General features: G+C 47.6%; 1 protein-coding gene across 1 annotated transcript in view; it reads left to right on the forward strand.

The window, feature by feature from the left end:
• Positions 1-1279: 1279 nt before the first annotated feature.
• The window catches only part of SRP72 (signal recognition particle 72), a 112499-nt gene continuing 99279 nt past the window's right edge, over positions 1280-14499 (forward strand). The window contains exons 1-2 of the mRNA XM_069767674.1: positions 1280-1455; positions 5831-5951. Coding sequence (XP_069623775.1) covers positions 1341-1455; positions 5831-5951 — 236 coding nt within the window. The 5' untranslated portion in view covers positions 1280-1340. The remainder of the gene's footprint in view (positions 1456-5830; positions 5952-14499) is intronic.

The raw sequence follows: 14499 nt of genomic DNA on the forward strand, positions 1-14499 counted from the left end.
CACGGGAATGGGAAGAGAGTGGCCAAGTGCCAGAATAGGCGCATCTTCCAGATGTGCCTTTTCTGGGGTGGCTGGGGGCAGGTGTTTTTAGCCAGGGGGGGGCCAATAACCATGGACCCTCTCCAGGCTATTAATATCTGCCCTCAGTCACTGGCTTTACTACTCTGGCGGAGAAAATTGCGCGGGAGCCCACGCCAATTTTTTCCGCCATTTAACCCTTTATTTCAAGAGCTAGAACGGCCAAATTTTGCAGATACACACTACTGACATTAGTAGTGTGGAATCTGCAAAAAAAATGGAGAGAAGACATGGTTTACTGTATGTAAACCATGTCTCAAATCATGTCGGGTTTTAGGAAGGAGAAGGAAAAAGCCGGTAATTGAATTACCGGCTTTCAAGCTGTATAGCGCTGGAAAATATATTAATATATATACATATATGTGTCTAATGACATATATATATATATATAGACAGTATATATATATTTTCTTTTCTTTTTGGGACACATGGATCACTTCTATAGCGGTATGTTGGTTCTGCAAGCCTGCGAGAAAACCACGCAGTACGGATGCCATACGGATTACATACGGAGGATGCCATGCGCAAAAAACGCTGACACATCCTGCCTACGGAGGAGCTACGGACCATTATTTTCGGGACATTTCAGCGTATTACGGCCGTAATATACGGACCGTATTTTCATACGCTGAGTGTGAAGCCGGCCTTAGGTTTCCACAGACAGAAGCTGCCTCATGCTGCTACACGCAGAGCACGACTTGTGGCAGAACCCTCGCAGTACATGTGAGACCCCCTTCCTTCTATTCTTTCCTAAGCCCCCTGTATAGTGACAAGTCTCGGCCCTCAGCTACAGCTCTGTCAGAGAGACTTCTACACAGAGCCACCCTCTACACTGGACAACAGCGCACTGAGCGGGAGCGCAACGAATGCCGGAAGAGGAGGAGCTAGCACTGAAGAGTGGGCGTGGCTGCACGCAACTCCTGTGACGTGTCCGTACTAAGCGTTCCCTTACAGCCATTGGTGCGGTTCCGCCATGTTTGTTCAGGGCAAATTCAGCACTTAGCCCATAATGACACCTCTGAATCTATTTTTTTTTTCTCCGAGGTGTGCTGCCATACGTTTCATAGTGCTGCAATGTGAGAATACGACATAGATAGATATAGAATAGAAATAAATTTGAAGTCTGCCATGACCACTGCGCAGGGTTTGCCAGTGATAAACATGGCGTCTAGAGTCGGGGGTCGCGATTTTACCACGTCATTGAGTCGCTGAGTTTGCTTGAGTTATTGAGCCTGCCGGTAAGAGACTCGTAGAGGCTGGAGATGGCGAGCTCGGGGGGTGCAGCCGGCTCCTCGTCCCTAGCGGCTCTGTGGAACGACGTGAACAAGGCCGGGCAGAATGGCGACTTCACCAGGGCTCTGAAGTCGGTGACCAAGAGTGAGTGCGGGTTAGAGGTGGTGCTTGTACGTCCCTGATGTCTGTGCCTCGCATGACGCCAGGCTGCTCGTTATTTCACCTCCATAATGCTGATTCACCACATGGGGGCGCCACATCCCCAAGTGAGCAGCGCTGCAGTGGTCTGATGGCCCGTGATGGAGAGACCCCAGAGGCCGTGAGCCGGCAGTGGGGGCTGTCGTGTGCTCCGTCACTGCGTGCCATGCAGTCAGGCCCTCTAGTTAGGCTAGGTTCACATTGCGTTAGGGCAATCCATTAAGCGCATAGCGCTAGCGCAATGTTTGTTTAGGGTCGGCGTTCGGCGTCCCCGCTAGCACAGATCCCCGATCTGCGCTAGCGAGGGACGGACCTTGGACGCACCGTCCGTCACAAAAGAACGGCACATCGCTAGCGATGTTCTACAGGCAGAAGTCACATTGCTGTCAATGGGTGCGCAAACGGACCCGTTGCACGGCGTTAATTGCGACATTTTTGCCGTGCAACGCAGTCCGTTAGCGTTAACGCAATGTGAACCTAGCTGTGGGAGTGCTGCCTCTTTCCACAAGCCATGTGCACACTCCGGATTTGGTCAGCCTTCACCTCCATAATGCTTAGGCTAGGGTCACATTGCGTTAGCGCAATCTGCTAGCGCTAAACGGATTGCACTAACGCAATGTTTTTACCGGGGCCGCGTTCCGGGGTCGCGGTAACGTCCCTGCTCTCGCAGATCCTCGATCTGCGAGAGCGGGGAACAGACCGCGGGCGCGCCTCGGACGCTGCAAGCAGCGTCCGCGGCGCGCCACAAAACACCGGCGCGTCGCTAGCGCGTGCCGAACATGGCACGCGCTAGTGCTGCGCGTTCCCATTGCCGTGAATGGGCGTGCTAACGGACGCGTTGCACGGAGTTAATTTCGCCGTGCAACGCTGTCCGTTAGCGCGTTCCCATTAACGCAATGGGAACCAAGCCTTATTGGGTGATTCACCACATGGGGGTGCCACATCCCCAAGTGAGCAGCGCTGCAGTGGTCTGATGGCCCCGCTGGCTGCACTCCATGGGGAGACCCCCAGAGGCGGTGAGCCGTCAGTGGAGGCTGTCGTGTGCTCCGTCACTGCGCGCCATGCAGCCAGGCCCTCTAGTATTAGGCTACTTTCACATTAGCGTCAGACTCGGCCCGTCGCAGTGCGTCGGGCCGAGGTTCAGATGCAGTGAATGAACCGCACAACGGAGGCAGCGGATGCATTTTTCCTGCGCATCTGCTGCCCCATTGTAAAGTGCGGGGAGGTGGGGGCGGTCCGTCACAAAAAGCGGTCCGTCGGCAGCAAAAAACTTTACATGTAACGTTTTTTGCTCCCGGCGGTCCGCCACAACACGGCGCAACCATCGCACGATGGTTGCGACGTGTGTCAATGCGTCGCAATGCATAGCTAATGTTAATCCATGGGGCAAAAACGCATCCTGCAAACAACTTTGCAGGATGCGTTTTTTTCCATAAACGACGCATTGCGACATATTGCAAAAAATGCTAGTGTGAACGTAGCTGTGGGAGTGCTGCCTCTTTCCACACTCCGGATTTGGTCAGCCTTTCACCTCGACATCTGTAAGCCAGGAGCCAGTGACCCTACAGAAGTGGTGACGGCTTTCCTCTGATTGTCCCACCCCTGGCTGACACATACATCTAGCGGAGAGCGATGTGGCAGTAATGGGGTGTGATCACTCCTATATCAGGGTACACCCGACTGATCAGACGCTTCTGGCATAACCATTCTATATGCCCTGGCTGCTTATTGTGTTTCTTTTGCATTTTGATGTTCGGTTCCCATGAAGTCAGGTTCTGACAGGTTTCTCATCACACCTGGGCATTAAACCGTTTCATGATCTAAGACTCCATTCAGATGTCTGTGAATCACGTACATGTTCTATGTTGCTATTCAGTTGTCCATGTTATTTTGCTGACTGTGTGTTCATCAGGGCTTTGGAGTCGCTAAGGCAAACTTCCCACCCCTCAATTTCCCTGACTGCTGATCCCACAGGCCTGGTTACTACTGAGCCTGTACGTAAAGTACAGCACAGATTCATCTCAGCTAAACGCCCAGATCATTAGATCAGGAACAGAACTGACATTTATAGGACATTTCATAACTCCGACCCCACAGCACTGGTCACTACAGAGCATGTACACAATGTGCAGCACAGATTCATCTCCGCTAAACGCCCAGATCATTACATCAGGAGCAGAGCAGACATTTATAGGACATTTCATAACTCCGACCCCACAGCACTGGTCACTACAGAGCATGTACACGATGTGCAGCACAGATTCATCTCCCCTAAACGCCCAGATCATTAGATCAGGAACAGAACTGACATTTATAGGACATTTCATAACTCCGACCCCACAGCACTGGTCACTACAGAGCATGTACACAATGTGCAGCACAGATTCATCTCCGCTAAACGCCCAGATCATTAGATCAGGAACAGAACTGACATTTATAGGACATTTCATAACTCCGACCCCACAGCACTGGTCACTACAGAGCATGTACACAATGTGCAGCACAGATTCATCTCCGCTAAACGCCCAGATCATTACATCAGGAGCAGAGCAGACATTTATAGGACATTTCATAACTCCGACCCCACAGCACTGGTCACTACAGAGCATGTACACGATGTGCAGCACAGATTCATCTCCCCTAAACGCCCAGATCATTAGATCAGGAACAGAACTGACATTTATAGGACATTTCATAACTCCGACCCCACAGCACTGGTCACTACAGAGCATGTACACGATGTGCAGCACAGATTCATCTCCCCTAAACGCCCAGATCATTAGATCAGGAACAGAACTGACATTTATAGGACATTTCATAACTCCGACCCCACAGCACTGGTCACTACAGAGCATGTACACAATGTGCAGCACAGATTCATCTCCGCTAAACGCCCAGATCATTAGATCAGGAACAGAACTGACATTTATAGGACATTTCATAACTCCGACCCCACAGCACTGGTCACTACAGAGCATGTACACGATGTGCAGCACAGATTCATCTCCCCTAAACGCCCAGATCATTAGATCAGGAACAGAACTGACATTTATAAGACATTTCATAACTCCGACTCTACAGGCCTGGTCACTACTGAGCATGTGCACAATGTGCAGCACAGATTCATCTCCCCTAAACGCCCAGATCATTAGATCAGGAACAGAACTGACATTTATAGGACATTTCATAACTCCGACCCCACAGCACTGGTCACTACTGAGCATGTACGTAAAGTGCAGAACAGATTCATCTCCCCTAAAAGCCCAGATCATTAGATCAATAACAGAACTGACATTTATAGGACATTTCATAACTCCAACCCCACAGCACTGGTCACTACTGAGCATGTACGTAAAGTGCAGCACAGATTCATCTCACCTAAATGCACAGATCATTAGATCAGGAACAGATCAGACATTTATAGGACATTTCATAACTCCGACCCCACAGGCCTGGTTACTACTGAGCATGTACACAATGTGCAGCACAGATTCATCTTGCCTAAAAGCACAGATCTTTACATGAGGAACAGATCAGACATTTATAGGACATTTCATAACTCCGATTCCACAGCACTGGTCATCTCACCTAAAAGCCCAGATCCTTACATCAGGAAAAGAACTAACATTTATAGGACATTTCATAACTTTTCTGAATTCTTATGGATACATTTGCAGCACATCCTGCATTGTGCTACTGTACCTAATGTAATATATATTCTGGGAGTCGGTCCATATGATACCAACTCCACAGTGCTGGCATTCACATCCGTTTTGGTTTGAGTCATGGATCAAAATTTTCCATATAAATCTATGGGTCCGTTAAAATGGGCAACGGATTTCATCATTGTGCTGTCCGTGATTAACATGGTAACATAGAAGTTTTGAGATTTTTTTTTTTTTTTTTAAGATCATGAAATACTGATGAAGCTAGCACCTATTTTAACTGGTAAAAAAAAAAAATCAGTGACGTCTGAATGAGGCCTAATTCCATTAACTGCATGACTATGTACGATTAGGTTTCTCTCATTGTAGTTTGTAAGCTCTCACAAGCAGGGTCGTCTTATTTCGCTTTAATTATTGTATTGTTAACGTTGTTACTTATGACTTTTGTGTTTGAAACTGTTAAACTGTAAACCGCTGCGGAATATGTTGGCGCTATATAAATAAAGATTATTATTATTATTATTATTATTATTATTATTATTAATATATGGAAAGTAATGGGAGTGTATTTTACGTCATCTTTCCCTCTGTCTGGTTTAGTGTGGTGTTATTAGTGGTCGTGTTTCAGGCTTCTCAATTATCCATTATGTTTCTAGTATTACAGGTGGCAAAAGATGATGTGAAAGCTCTGCATTGTAAAGCGGTTTGTCTCATTCACAGCGGAAGCTTTAAGGAAGCCCTGACTTTAATTAACAACAACTCTAAATTGCTGACAAGGTAAGCAGTAAAGTGGTTGTGTCCACTCAAAATATTCGCCTACCGGCACCCATCTGCATCCAGCGCAGACTGCTCCTTTGCTCTGCGCAGAGACAAGAAGCTGTGATTCCACCTGCCGCTAGACCGCTGTGCTATGTGATTGACTGAAGCAATTGGGTAACTTGAGTAAAGTACTGTGGGATGTTTTATGATGACACCATGCTCAAGGTCACCTCACCAAACTCAATCAGTCTGCAGCGGTCTGGTGAAAATGTGACCTTGCCACTTGTCTGTGTGCAGACAATGGAACAGCCTGCGCTGGATCCAGGTGGGTGCCGACAGGGGAGCATGACCAAATTGGTTATATATCATCTTGTCCCCAAGGAAATTTTGTTTTGCATAAAAATGCCTTTTAAAGGTTTATTACAGCTTGGCTAGGGCTGTGTAGTGACTTTGTATGTACAATTCGTGTAACTTGCTGTTGTGGAACCATTTATGGTTGGGTTTGGCTTTAAGTCACATGTGACTTAGGATTTCCATTAGTCAGGAAAACCTAAACCTTGCAGATATTTCATACGTGGGGCACAGTTGCGTAATTGCTATCAAATAATCCATAGGTTTGGCTATTTTGCGTCTGTCCCAGCCATGATGTGTTGTATGGAGCAATGCAGCCACATTCCCAACTCTTGCTTGCAATTCGACGTGGCAATCCTCTTGTCGAGCAATGTAGCCCGAGCCTTGCTGGTGGTCTTATGTAATCATGTTATTTAGATGAATTTTTAAAATCTTCTGTTGTGACAAAGTTACAGTGACTTCTTATTTGTTATACAGTTAGTTCTCAAATGTCGCAGAATAGTAGAATAAAAAGCTGGTGTCCATGATGACTGCTCATCATATGCCGTTACCACCAAACTGTGACTGGGGAGCTCATCCAGATGTAAAGTGGGGCGTTATGGCTCAGGAATCAGGACTAAGTGCTGTGCGGCGTGTGACCAGGACATGATCGGGATGGGTTTTGAGGCTCTTGATGCAAATTAGAATGTTTTATGGTAATATACAGGGAATTGTAAGGGAACCTGTCAGTTGACTTTTTGTAACCTAAATACTGTATAGAACAATTTTAACAGACAGCCAATACAGTGGAATGTAGGCCTGAAATGCCAACATTTGTAGCCCAGAGATAAATTTGGCGTCTCTCAGAGGTACTACACTGTTCAATATGTGGCCTGTATTTTTTAGCCCAAAATACTGTATAGAATGAGGGTAACAGACAGCCAACACAGTGGAATGTAGCCCTGAAATGCCCAAATTTGTAGCCCACAGATAGATCAGGAGTCTGACAGAGATACCACAATATTCAATATGTGAACAAGCAAAAAAAAGGGGGCTCTGGATTGCTTTGGAATAAAATAATCAGGATTAAGATGGCAAAAAGAATTCTTCCTAGCCTCTGATACCAGCTCCTGCATTAACCATGTATGTTGTCTATGAAATGCTGTGAGATAAACCTGTTACTCTACCTGAGTAGCACAGACATTGCTCTTCAGCTAGTCCAAGCCTGCTTTCAACTGTGAGAGTGAAACATACATGGTGGGCCATTTATATGGATACACCTAAATAAAATGGGAATGGTTGGTGATATCAACTTGTGACTAGTGATGAGCGAATATACTCGTTACTCGAGATTTCCCGAGCATGCTCGGGTGTCCTCCGGGTATTTTTTAGTGCTTGAAGATTTAGTCTTTCTATTCGTCACAACTGCACCCACTTGAGAGAGGGGATCCGCCCCTAGGAACAGGAAACCTACAGAGAGATAAAAGGGGCGGCCCCCCTCGCTCCTCAGTTGGTTTCCGGTTCCTAGCTTGGAACCTACAGAGAAGATTCTCTGAAGATATTGTGAAGGAATACCCACCTGGATTGCCGCCTGTACGGCTCTGCTGAGCAGCAGGGGCTCCAGTACGAGTGACGGGGTCGGGGGAATGTTCCTGCTGGCTTCCCCCTCCTCTGGTCGCATAAGGATGGATACCCTTATGTTGTCAAGTCTCCCTGCTGGGACACTGTTTGGACGGTCTGATGTGCCGTCACAAGAGATTCCCCACAGGAACCGCAGTGAATGTGGTGGCGTTATCAGCATGGAGCAGCACTTACCTCCTGAAAGGTCCGGTAAGAGACGCTGCCGCATTGCGCCGGGAAGCAGCGTGGTGGCACGAGCATGCGCGGTAGAGGCAGCGTCCTGGAAGTAGATGGGTATACTTCTACTTCCGGGAGCGCGGTGTTGGGGGATGGCGTTCCTTCCATGGACGCCATTGTAGTGATCGGCGGGACCCAGAGCGTCTGTTGGCCGTGGCTGGAATCAGGTGATTCAAACAAAAAAAAGAAAGAAGGGGTGTTTTTTGTGCGGGGTGTATGAAGTTCTTCCACTATATAAATCATTTGGAGATAGTGGAGTGTGCGCAAACATGTCATCCCAATAGAATAATACTGAGCGCCCACTGGAGGAGTTAATATTACCAGTTGGTGACACTAGAAGGAATGGTAGTGGACACTCTAAAGTGAGTGATTCCACTGAGAAATCAGGAAAAGATAGAAAATCAACCCAGTCTGCACCCCAGGCTAATCAAACAACCCTACAGCCGGTATTTATATGGTTTTATATCCAGGTGAGCTCATTTAAAAGCTTCACTGAAGCTCATGGTAGCCTATTTTATGTCTATTTTCTCTTCGCCACGACAGCACCCACTGATAGAGGGGATCCACCCCTAGGAACAGGAAACCCTACGGAGAGATAAAAGGGGCGGTCCCCCTCGCTCCCATAGTTTAGTTTCCTGTTCCTACGGGAAAATCCACGGAGCGAAGAGGATGCCCAGCCTGGACGCCGCTTGCGCAGTTTACCTGTGAGGACGGCAAGGGCTCCAGGGCTGGATGCAACGTCGGGGGAACTGGCTCAGTTTCCCCCCTCTGCTGGCAGACGCCGCGAGGCCAGGACGGGCGGTTGCTGGTTCGCGGCAGGAATCATCCGGCGGTCTGCAGGGCGAGCGCCGGTAGGAGCGTCGCGCCGTCCTCGGCGGACGCCAGATCAGCGTGGAGCCCAGTATGTGCTCCCGGAAGTGCTGGTAAGCTTCCGGGGTGCCGGAGGAGTGAGACGGCGCCTGCGCTGAAGCCGGTGACAGCTCAGGCGCATACAGCATGGCCGAGACCCGGAAGTGGTTAGCACTTCCGGGTTCGACAGGAAGAACATGGCGGCCCCCATGTGAAAAGGACGCCGGCGCTGCATCCCGGCGTCCAAAATGGATTCTACGAGGGAGCCTGCACTACCTTCTGTGGAGATTACCGCTGTCACCCCACGCAGCCATGCCAGCAGCAGCCGCTCTAGACAGAGCGGATCGTCTAGAAAGAAATCGGATCGACCTCCACCTATACCTCAGTCTCCTCCTCAGCCGGTACCTTGACAGACAGCTTCTGGGTGAATGTGCATCTACCCCACTAAGCTGATTATTGTCCCTCTCCCTCTATATAGGCAAAAAGAACAGAAAAAGCGAAACACAAGCAGTGTGCGTTATGTCTCCAGCCCCTTCCGGATAGTTACACTAAGAGGCTATGTAATTCATGTATTGATACTACGTTATGGGAGGAAGCCTCAGAAGACATCAGTCATGATTAGGGAAGAATTACGAGCCCTGCATAGTTCTGACAGAGAGACGCGTATTAAGGGAAAAAGGGGATACGTTTCCCCTATATCCGACCAGTCTTCTGAGTTAGAGGATGCAGACTCAGATAAATCACAACAAGATGTGTCCTCAGATGAGGATCAGGATAAGTGCTTCCCCACAGACAGCATTGATAACCTGGTGAGATCAGTTTGTAACACTATGGGCATAGAGGATTCTAAAGTCCCTAGAACACCGCAAGACATAATGTTTGCTGGCCTATCCGAAAAGAAAAGACCCTCCTTTCCGGTAATAACGGCAGTGAAGAATTTAATCAAAAAAGAGTGGGAAAGCCAGGGGCAGAGGGGTTTACCACCGTCTTCAAAAAGGCGTTACCCCTTTTAATGATGAAGAATTCTCAACATGGTCAAAAACCGCAGCTGTGGCGTCTATATCAAAAAGATCCTTACTGCCTGTGGAGGATTCGGGCTCATTGCAAGATCCTCTAGATCGTAAAGCCGATTCGCTTTTAAAAAGAGCATGGGAGACCTCTGCAGGGGCTTTTAGACCGGCTATTTCAGCTACATGCACCGCGAGGTCCATGCTTGTCTGGCTGAGTGACTTGGAGGAAGGGCTGAAAGGGGGTCTCTCTCGGGAGAAGTTGTTGTCCTCTATACCCCTAATTAGAGGTGCCACAGCCTTTCTGGCGGACTCATCTGCTGATTCCATACGCCTGGCAGCCAAGTCGGCAGGACTGACGAATGCAGCACGTAGGGCCCTGTGGCTTAAGGGCTGGAAGGGTGATCCCCAAACCAAATCCAAATTATGCGGCCTCCCATGTCAGGGTGAGTACCTGTTTGGTACTAAACTGGACGAGATCCTAACTAAAGCGGGAGAAAGAAAAAAGGGCTTCCCTAATAATAATAATTACCTTCCATTCTATAGGAGAGCATTCCGAAAGCCCGCATTTAATAAAAGGAAGGAGTTTAAGAACCAAGATCGCTGGGCCACAAGAGACACAAAACAAAGAGGTGCATTCTTTGGGAAGCGCCCTTTCAAGTTTGAAGACAAACCCCGTTAGGACAGATCTACCTGTGGGAGGCAGATTGTCCTCCTTCTCAAATCAGTGGCGGGCGATAACATCTAATATTTGGGCAAATAACCTTATCAACTCCGGGTTAAGATTAAAATGTTCCCGAGTCCCTCCGGACTCATTTCTATTGACTTCATTAAAGTCTCAATTACAACAAGAGGCATTGGAGGAGGAGGTAATGAATCTTCTATCCAAGGGAGTCTTGGTGGAGGTTCCATTCCTTCAGGAGGGAAAGGGATTCTATTCCCCGTTATTTTTGATTCCAAAACCGGATGCAACATTCAGAACCATTATAAACCTTAAAAAATTAAACATCTACTTAGACTCCATTTTAAAGGTTTGATTTTCTATCCGGTCCTCCATTAAACTCCTGTTTCCCCATTGCTTTATGACGGTTCTTGACCTTAAAGATGCGTATTACCATCTGCCTATTTATATAGAGCATCAACAATATCTCCGTGTGGCGATTGTATTGAATGGGTGTATCCGGCACTTTCAGTATACAGCTATGCCTTTTGGACTATCTATAGCTCCAAGAGTGTTCACTAAACTAATGGCGGAGGTAATGTCATACCTAAGGTTAAAAGACACCCTCGTAATTCCATACCTAGATGACATCTTGGTAGTAGGAAATTCTCCTTCACAATGTCAACAACGATTGTGTGATTATGATAGCATCTCTGCAAGGATTGGGTTGGATAATAAACTGGGAAAAATCTAGGCTTTTCCCAACAACTCGGCAAATTTTTCTGGGGATTATATTAGACTCTACAAGCCAGAGATGTTTCCTTCCGGAAACTAAACAAATAACGGTTAGAAATAAGGTTCAATCGGTAATAGATAAACCCCTAATGTCCTTGAGAGAAGGCATGTCCCTTCTTGGCTCCTTCACGTCATGTATCCCAGCGGTTCCATGGACCCAATTTCATTCGAGGCATTTACAGTATGCAATTTTACATGAAGAAGAAAAATCACATGGTCGTTTAGATGTTAAGATTTCCCTTTCTAATGAAGTAGTCCAATCTCTGAACTGGTGGCTAGAGCCAAGAAACTTGGTTAGTGGGGTCCCCTGGGTAGTTAAACCCTCAAACATAATATATACGGATGCCAGTCCTACTGGCTGGGGAGCACATTTAAAAGACCACCTAGTCCAAGGACTATGGTCAGACTCTGAGTCAGACGACTCTTCTAATATAAGAGAGCTAAAAGCTATCTATCATGCTCTATGTGAATTCCTTCCGCAGCTACACGGGACACATACCAGAATTCTGTCAGACAACATGACATCAGTCGCTTATATCAATCATCAAGGAGGAACAAAATCAGGTACACTTATGTCTATAACCGAAGACATTCTAACTATAGCCGAAGAACATCTTCTGTCCCTGTCAGCGCTACATGTCAGAGGAGTGGACAACTCAAGAGCAGACTTCCTCAGTCGTCATACCCTCCACCAAGGGGAGTGGGTCCTAAATCATCGGATTTTCAAAATGATAACTATGAAATGGGGTATACCCGAGATAGATCTCTTCGCTACAAGAGACAACAGGCAATTAAAAAGATTTGCTTCAATGTTCCGGGCCGACAATCCTGACACTCTCGATGCCCTTCAGACTCCTTGGACATTTCAGAAAGCATACGCTTTTCCTCCTCTGATTCTTCTACCAACAGTAATTAGGAAGATAAGGGAGGACCGGGCAAATATAATCCTGATTGCCCCGTTTTGGCCAAAAAGACCATGGTTTTCCCTGCTCAGGGCCATGTCCATCTCGGATCCGTGGATCCTCCCGGAGGATCAGGATCTTCTTTTCCAGGGGCCCTTCAACCACCCTCATGTGAAGGGTCTACGGTTGACAGCCTGGAATTTGAGAGGCAGCTGTTAAAACTAAGAGGCTTCTCTGATAATGCAATTAATACCTTATTGGCAAGTAGAAAGAAATCCACTACTGCCATATATGTGAGAGTGTGGAAGAAATTTCTAAATCTCTATCCATCGGCCTTATCTAGTGAAATTCCCGTCTCTACTATTCTGGAGTTTCTTCAGAAAGGTTGTGATCTAGGCCTTTCAGTTAGTACTCTGAAAGTACAAGTTTCTGCTCTAGGGGCCTTGTATAGTCACAATGTTGCGGGTAATAGATGGATAGCCAGATTTATTTCAGCTTGCCAGAGATCAGAGCCAGTTCAGATTCCCCAAATACCTCCTTGGGATATTAATTTAGTCCTGGAAGCCTTGACAGGTCACCCGTTTGAGCCTCTAGACTCAGCTCACATTAAATATATTTCCCTTAAGACTGCTCTTCTTGTCGTGCTAGTATCGGCAAGAAGGGTAAGTGACATACAGGCGCTATCAGTAGATCCTCCCTTTATGTCAATTTTTCCAGATAGAATTGTCCTGAAAACAGACCCTTCCTGTCTACCTAAAATGTGTACAAAATTTCATAGGTATCAAGAGATCCTTCTTCCTTCTTTCTATAATAATCCTACAAACCAGGAGGAAGAGAAGTACCATACTTTAGATGTGAGAAGGGCTATAATAACTTATCTGGATAGGACTAGCGCCTGGAGGAAGAGCAGGGCTCTCTTTGTTTCCTTCTAGGGTCAAAGAAGAGGATCTGGTGTTACAAAAGGCACATTATCCCGATGGATTCGGGAGGCGATATATCTGGCCTATTCATCTAAAGGGGAGAATCCACCTGAGACTGTGAAGGCACATTCCACCCGGGCGATAGCATCATCCTGGGCTGAACGAGCAGAGGTTCCTATAGAACTCATATGTAAGGCCGCAACCTGGTCTTCTCCTACTACCTTCTATAGTCACTATAGATTAGATCTATCTGCCTCCACTGACTTGTGTTTCGGTAGATCGGTTCTTTAATACGATAATCCCCCCCAAATAACTATCTCTGAAAGTCTCTCAGTGGGTGCTGTCGTGGCGAAGAGAAAACACCGGATTACGTACCGGTAATGCTCTTTTATAGAGCCACGACAGCACCCCTTCACTATATATATATATATTAGTGTACATATGAGCACTGTTAAGGGTGGTGGATTCTTGTAGTTATACGTATTTATGTTAAAATAAATGATATAGAATTACCTACTAAAACTGGTGGGCGGTTCCTCGCAATCTCTGTAACCCAAACTGTGGGAGCGAGGGGGACCGCCCCTTTTATCTCTCCGTAGGGTTTCCTATTCCTAGGGGCGGATCCCCTCTCTCAGTGGGTGCTGTCGTGGCTCTATAAAAGAGCATTAGGCCATGTTCACACAGTGCGTTTTTTACCGCGGAACCGCGGCGGTTTTGCCGCTGCGCTTCCGCAGCTGTTTTCCATGCAGGGTACAGTACACTGTACCCTATGGAAAACAGGACACACTGTGCACATGGTCCGGAAATTGTAAAAAAAAAGACGCGCTGAATAGCTCCCGGAAAAAAGAAGGAGCATGTCAATTCTTTTTCCGGAGCCGCAGCGGTTCTGCACCCATAGACCTCCATTGTGAGGTCCAAACCGCAGTAAAACCCGCAGATCAAAAATATATCTGCGGGTTTTACTGCGGTTTGATGTGCAGAACCGCTGCAGCAGGAAGTGCGGGGAGCGGGCGGAAGTGCGTGGGCGGAGTGTGGCTGCCCCCCCCGTGTTCCGATCCCGCCCCCCCGTGCTCCGATGCCCCCCCCCAGTGCTCCGATGCCCCCCCCCAGTGCTCTGATGCCCCCCCCGTGCCCTAATCTCCCCCCCTTATACTCACCCGGCGTCCCGGTGTCCGTCCGGCCGTCTTCTCCCTGGGCGCCGCCATCTTGCAAAATGGCGGGCGCATGCGCAGTGCGCCCGCCGAA

Source organism: Ranitomeya imitator, chromosome 1, assembly GCF_032444005.1.
Source record: "Ranitomeya imitator isolate aRanImi1 chromosome 1, aRanImi1.pri, whole genome shotgun sequence".
NCBI classification, from domain to species: domain Eukaryota; kingdom Metazoa; phylum Chordata; class Amphibia; order Anura; family Dendrobatidae; genus Ranitomeya; species Ranitomeya imitator.